At 52.6% G+C, this 6836-nt stretch overlaps 1 protein-coding gene across 3 annotated transcripts; it reads left to right on the top strand.

Annotated features, from left to right (window-relative positions):
- The first annotated feature begins 293 nt into the window (after positions 1–293).
- On the top strand, positions 294–5176 carry CHCHD5 (coiled-coil-helix-coiled-coil-helix domain containing 5). Of its 3 annotated transcripts, none has more exons than XM_011968020.1 (4): positions 294–531; positions 2014–2154; positions 2240–2405; positions 5001–5176. In XM_011968020.1, exons 1-4 carry the CDS (start codon positions 506–508, stop codon positions 5022–5024), a joined length of 357 nt encoding a protein of 118 aa, XP_011823410.1. In that variant the 5' UTR covers positions 294–505; the 3' UTR covers positions 5025–5176. The 3 variants fall into 3 exon arrangements, with proteins under 3 accessions (XP_011823410.1, XP_011823411.1, XP_011823412.1); XM_011968021.1 differs by having other exon boundaries at positions 481–693; XM_011968022.1 differs by lacking the exon at positions 294–531 and adding an exon at positions 922–962.
- The last annotated feature ends 1660 nt before the right edge of the window (positions 5177–6836 follow it).

Genomic DNA, 6836 nt, shown 5'->3' with positions numbered 1-6836 from the left:
TGTCCTGGCCTACACTAAGGGATGGAGGAACGTCTGGGTCACCCAGGCTGAGTAAATACGAGGCCCAAGCCGAATTAGTTCGGCTCTTGGTTTGACTCCCTCTTCCCTTCAGTTCCAAGCGCTCACATGAACCAGGGTGCCAGGAGGACTATCAGCGTCAGCGCAAGGCCGATGGTGGCAGTGTGGCGTTAGGAATCAGGCCCCCTATCCCTGAGTCCAACAGCCTACCGCCACAGCACCCAACCAAAATGGGAACAACATGTTGAGACGCCGCAGCAACAGCAGCCGCTTCCCACCACCTCCAGTCGGAGATCTGGAGCGCTTGTGTCTGCGGCTCAATCCCGTGAGGTGCGGCGCAGCTCAGCGGCGCATTCTCTTTGGAGCGGAGGCACCACCGTACTTTCCATCGCTTACTTCCGTTAAACCCCGGGCGCTGCCATGGCAAGCCGGAAATAGGGATAAATCTAGCCAGAAGAGGGCGGAAGTGGCTACTCAGGGCGTCGCCATGACGAGTCGGGACCGGAAGAAGAGGTGGGGCGCCGCCATGACAGATTAGTCGTAAAGGGAACCGGTTGTTAGTTCAATTGGCTACCGGAAAAAAACAGGCTGGGCTGGGCGCCGCCATGACAACCGATACCGGAAAAGGCGGGTCGTTCCCCCCGGACAGACCTACGCCGGCAAAAGTCTCGAGATGTGAGTAGTGAGAGCGCCTACCGTATACGTGCGGCCGCTCCCCTTCTCTTACCCAGTGATCTAGACCTAGTCTAGGACCTCCGGAATTAGGACCAGCCTCCCTCCTTCTTGGAGATCTGACCCTCAGGATTCAGCGCCTTCCCTCACGAGTTACAACCTCCGCATGCCCAAGCCCCGCCCTCTAAGCGTTTAGGCCCCGCCCCCTCTCGCAGCAGCTTAGGACTTCGGTCCAGTCACTCTTCACCCAAGCTCTGCCCCCAGTACCCCTGGTCCGGCCCTTCACACCGAAATCCTAAGACTACAGACCTATTTAGGGACCTCTAGGACTCCTACACCTGTCGTCAGAGCTCCAGATTCCTCCCCCTTGATCACCAAACTTTACCTATTGAACCTTCCAGATCTGCCCAGGACCCCAGTCCTCACCTATAGGGTCCATAGACTTGTTCCTAGACCACTCTGACCTTGCCCGGGATTCCCAGAGCACCAACCTCATCTAGGGCTTCCAGACCTCATGCCCCTGGGACTTGAGTCCCGCACCATGGCCTCAGGTTTCATCTTGAAGACTCTTTGGCTAAGACACTCTTCCCCAGGACCTGAGACCTCACCTCCTGGACCTCTAAACCTCACTTTTAGAATCCCCAAACCCATTTAGGGCTCTCAAGCTCTCTCCCTGGAGTTCTAGATCTTCTAAGTCCATAAGTCTTCTCTGCATGATCCTCAGGCCTACTGGGGGATGCCTGGATTTCAAGGCCTGTCTTCTAGGACCCAGAAGGCCTACCTTAGATTAATCAGACCTTGTTTTAGAACCTCCACTCTCTCCCCAGAAGCTCCCCTTCTGCTTTACAAGCCCCAGGGCTAGGCCTCACCTCTACACTTCTTTGGCCCCATCTCAGGATCCTTCAGACTCCCACATCTGCCCTGAACGCCTAGTGCTACTTCAGATCCAGACCAGAACTCCCTTTCTTTGCCAAGCACCATAACTCATGCCTGTAATCCTAGCACTTTGGGAGGTCTAAGCGGGAGGATCACTTGAGCTGAGGAGTTCAATACCAGCCTGAGCAACATAGCAAGACCCTGTCTCTACAAAACATAAAAAATTAGCTGGGCATGGTGGCTTATGCCTGTGGTCCCAGCTACTTAGGAGGTTGAGGCAGGAAGATCACCTGAATCCAGGAGTTGGTGGCTACAGTGAGCTATGATCATGCCACTGCACTCCAGCCTGGGCCACAGTGAGACCCTGTCTCTAAAAAATAAAAATAAAAAAAGATTCCCTTGCTTCCCTGCTGTCTGGAATGATCCTCAGCCCATCCTGTCCCACAGGCAGGCAGCTCTGGAGGTCACCGCTCGCTACTGTGGCCGAGAGTTGGAGCAGTATGGCCAGTGTGTGGCGGCCAAGCCGGAATCCTGGCAGCGGGACTGTCACTACCTTAAGATGAGCATTGCCCAATGCACATCCTCCCAGTGAGTGTCGGCAAGTATGAGACAGTGTGGGGGGTGGGCAGTGGGGTGGGAATCTCCCAGAGGCTGAACTGCCCTACCCCCACAGCCCAATCATCCGCCAGATCCGCCAGGCCTGTGCTCAGCCTTTTGAGGCCTTCGAGGAGTGTCTTCGACAGAACGAGGCAGCTGTGGGCAACTGTGCGGAGCATATGCGCCGCTTCCTGCAGTGCGCTGAGCAGGTGCAGCCACCACGTTCACCTACAACTGTGGAGGTAAGAGGGGCTCATCTCAGTTCATCTCTTTTCTCCACAACATCCCCTTCATCCTTCTGATTGTTCAGGGTAAAGACTTAGGAGTCATCCTCAGCCCCACCCCACCACCACACAGGCCTTTGCCATGCATCCAGAATCCAGAACATCATCACTTCTTGCCCCATATAGCCCCTGCTTTAATCCACCACCACCCACACCCTCCCCCTCCAGGATACCTGCCCCAGCCTTCTCCCTGGTCTCCCTTCCTCCCTCTTTTCTTGCCTCCATAAAGCGGCCTGGGTGAGCATGTTAGGACTGAAATCTGGTCTCATTACACCTATGCTTAAATCTCTCCAGTGGCTTTGCGTCACATTGAGAATAAAATTCCAGGTCGTTGCTGGGTTCTCTGTGTTCTTCCCTAGGCTGACTTCATCCACCTCCTCCCTCACCCTCTCTCTCCCACTACTCTTCATCTGCAACTGGAGAGGGGCTGGGCTGAGGTGGCCAAAAAAAAGCTCACTCTTTTAAATGTATCTAATACGTAAGCCAGATATACAGTATATCTGTGATATGTAAGTTTCATGGTTGGGCAATTAGAACAAAAGTCTAAAATGACTCCTTGAGGAGAGGCAGTAATGGGAAAACGTTGAAAAATGCTCTTTTAGATGTTTACTGCCCTCCTCACTGGACTGTGAGCTCCAAAGGTGAAAGTCACATCTTTCCCCAGCCCCTCCTGAGCACCCTCTCCTGGGGCCTTCTCTCTGCCCCTGCAGCCCTGTCATCTCTCTTGGACCACCAGGCCATCCTTCTCCTGGGCCCCATGCTTCATCTTGACCTTCCAATCGTTCTTGGTGATCATCCTAGACTGATCTCAGAGGAAATCTAACCATGTTCTGCTTCTACTTACAAACCTTTCCATGGTTCTCACTTCCACCAACCCAAGTCTTAATGCCAGCACAGCCCACAGGGCCCTGTGGGATGCAGTCCCTGCAACCCATGGTCCCACCTCTTCCCACTTTCCCCCTTAAGCTCTATGTTCCAGCCCCAGTGAACATGCAGTTACTCAAGTGCACATCTCTGCTGGTTTTGTCCAGCTGTTTCCTTCTGCCGGGACTGCCCTTCCTAATCCATCTCCTGGCTAATTCCTATTCCAGCTTAGATGGCACCTCTCTCAGAAAACCTCCCTGATGTTCCACCCACTCCCCTCCCCTGTCTTCAAGTTCCCAAGGTCCCTGTGCCCCTCCATCAAGGCTCATATCCTATGCCTGTGTCAGGGGAGCTGTTGGCTGAAGATTGGGGCGATGCCCTTCTTACCAGGCCCTATAGGCATTAATTATTTTTGTAAGGCAGGGATAAGTGATGAGTTCAGACCCCAAGGGCAGAAACTACGACTCCTGAGAGCCGGAAGAAACTTACTTCTCAGAAAACATTACCTAACGATCACATACTGTTCTCAGTCAGCTGTTGGGGACATTTCTCTCTCTCAAGCTTTTTTGGGCATATGAACAGTGAAGACTCCATCCTCCTATCTTAGAGCCATTTGCGGCTTCCCTCCCTGGACCAGCAACCAGCCTCTCCCTGTATTCCCTGTGGCCACCCCTGCCCTGACAGTCTTCTCTTCCCTGGCAGCCAAAGGAGCTTTTAAAAATGGGAATTGGGGCCGGGTGCGGTGGCACATGCCTGTAATCCCAGCACTTGGGGAGGCCGAGGTGGGTGGATCACCTGAGGTCAGGAGTTCGAGACCAGCCTGGCCAACATGATGAAACCCCATCTCTACTGAAAATACAAAATATCAGCCAGGCGTGGTGGCAGGTACCTGTAATCCCAGCTACTAGGGAGGCTGAGGCAGGAGAATTGCTTGAACCCAGGAGGCAGAGATTGCAGTGAGCCAAGATTGCACCATTGCACTCTAGCCTGGGTGATAGAGCGAGACTCTGTCTTCCAAAAAAACACAGAAAACAAAAAACAAACAGGAAAAAAAACCAGGGGATTAGGTCAGATCTTTCCCTTTTAAAACCTTCTTGTGGCTTTCCAGTGCACTCAGAGTAACTACAATCAGCTCCTCCTCATCATCCCGTCTTTCCTGGGGATTTCATCCCAGTTAACAATTTTTCCTTCCTAGCTAGGGGCAGTGAGATGTGGGCCTCCCACGTTGTCTGGTCTACACAGTAGCGAACACAAACATTCTCATCTCCTACAGCATGGCATACAGACTTTACAGAATGTCCCGTGTTTTCGTGGCTGACAATTTAAGTGGTACATGTCCCTCCCATTCCACACACACCTCTGCTCTTTACCCTGATGAAACTTTCTTCATAGAATTTATCCAATGTTAACATATTTGTTTTCTGTCTCTCCCTGCTTGAGTCAGAGAGTGTTGCCTGCTGGGTACTCGGCAGGTGCTCTGTAAATACAGCAGAATGGCGCCTTCCCTGCCCGCCATGACACTTCACCACAGCTGACGTTTTCCCATGGCTCGGGGCCAAGGTCATTGCCTGACACCCTTCTCCCTCCAGACTGTGGGCTCTGCAGGGTCTCCCTCTGTGGTGTCTACATAGGTTCCCCAGGCTGGGCACAGAGGAGGTGCTACTAGTTGTTGATGTGCTTTCTCCACAGGCAAAGCCACTTCCTGCCTCCTGAGGACTCCTCTGACTGCAAGAAAACTGGACATGAATGACTGCCCCCAACCCTCCTTCCCTGCAGAGTGACCAGATGGAGTCCCGAGCCCTGGCCACGGGCCTGGCTTTCTGGGATATCAGGACTTCCAATAAATAAAGACTGTGTATACTGGGCTTTGACTCCTGCCATCCATACCTGAGAGGGTCCTAGGAGAGCTGGCTGGGCAGTTATCAGTTCCCCAGCTTCACCGGGTGTGCCAAGGAAGGGCCTGGGAAGAGCAGGACACTGAAGCTGTGCCCCAGGGTTGAGACTACCCTGCCTCCCTTGTGAACTCTGCCACACAGCCATTTCCTGACTCATGCTCCGTGCATGGGGGGAAGACCCTCGCTGCCTTCTACTCTAGCATTCCCCAACTTGTTACATATATATATTTTAAAGACAGGGTCTTGCTGTGTTGCCCAGGCTGGAGCACAGTGGTGCGATGATAGCTTACTGCAGCCTCGAACTTCGGGGCTCCAGTGATCCTCTGCCTCAGCTTCTAGAGTAGCTAGCACTATAAGCGCTTGACACAGTGCCTGGCTGCATTCTGCAAATCTGTATTCAGTTTTCTGGAGGCTCGCGGGGGGGTGATAGATAACATGCCTCTTCCCTGCTGAATTCAGAATCAGCTGGGCAACAGTTAGAGGCATTGGGCAATGGAGATGAAAATACTGGCTTTATTATTGAACACAACTGCATGGAAGGATGTGTGGCTTAGAAGGCTATGCACTGGATTTCTCCCTTCCTTCGTTCCCTCCCTCCCTCCTTCCTTCCTTCCTTCTCTTTTTTTTTTTTTTTTTTTTTTTTGAGACCGGAGTCTCACTCTGTCGGCCAGGCTGGAGTGCAGTGGCGCGATCTCGGCTCACTGCAAGCTCCACCTCCCGGGTTCACGCCATTCTCCTGCCTCAGCCTCCCGAGTAGCTGGGACCACAGGCGCCCACCACCTCGCCTGGCTAATTTTTTGTATTTTTAGTGGAGACGGGGTTTCACCGTATTAGCCAGGATGGTCTCGATCTCCTGACCTTGTGATTTGCCCACCTCGGCCTCCCAAAGTGCTGGGATTACAGGCGTGAGCCACCGCGCCTGGCCTTTCTTTTTTTCTGACAGAATTTCACTCTTGTTGCCCAGGCTGGAGTGCAATGGCATGATCTCGGCTCACCACAACCTCTGCCTCCCGAGTTTAAGCAATTCTCCTGCCTCAGTCTCCCGAGTAGCTGGGATTACAGGCGCCCACCACCATGCCCAGCTAATTTTCGTATTTCTAGTAGAGACAGGGTTTCACCATGTTGGTCAGGCTGGTCTCAAACTCCTGACCGCAGGTGATCTCCCTGCCTCAGCCTCCCAAAGTGCTGGGATTACAGGTGCCTGCCACCATGCCCAGTTAATTTTTGTATTTCTAGTAGAGACGGTTTCACTATGTTGGTCAGGCTGGTCTCAAACTCTTGACCTTAGGTGATCTGCTCATATCAGCCTCCCAAAGTGCTGGGATTACAGGCGTGAGCCACTGCACCTGGCCTATGCACTGGATTTCTGTTCTTAGTTTCCATTTTTCCAGAAGCCAACTCAGAATTTGAATGCAGATGGTAATTTGAATTTGATTCCAGAAATACTGGTAGACGAATGGAGAAGGGAGACATAGAGAGGAAGGCAGCCAATAAAAGGTGTATTATCAAGTGAGTTACCACTCTGGGCAACTGGGACTCAGTCCCACTGGGGACCTGTGGGGGACTTTACAGAACATAACCCAGTTACCCTATCAAGGAGCAAGGGAACTGTGTTTATCTACCAACTTCC

Source organism: Mandrillus leucophaeus, unplaced genomic scaffold (assembly GCF_000951045.1).
Source record: "Mandrillus leucophaeus isolate KB7577 unplaced genomic scaffold, Mleu.le_1.0 Scaffold822, whole genome shotgun sequence".
Taxonomy (NCBI): domain Eukaryota; kingdom Metazoa; phylum Chordata; class Mammalia; order Primates; family Cercopithecidae; genus Mandrillus; species Mandrillus leucophaeus.
This window is presented reverse-complemented; position numbering and strand designations above follow the sequence as displayed.

Coding starts and splice junctions, on each gene's coding strand:
- CHCHD5 (XM_011968020.1), top strand. CDS start 506: ATGACGAGTCGGGACCGGAAGAAGAG. Junction 532..2,013: donor AGTCGGGACCGGAAGAAGAG/GTGGGGCGCCGC, acceptor CCTGTCCCACAG/GCAGGCAGCTCTGGAGGTCA. Junction 2,406..5,000: donor GTTCACCTACAACTGTGGAG/GTAAGAGGGGCT, acceptor CTTTCTCCACAG/GCAAAGCCACTTCCTGCCTC.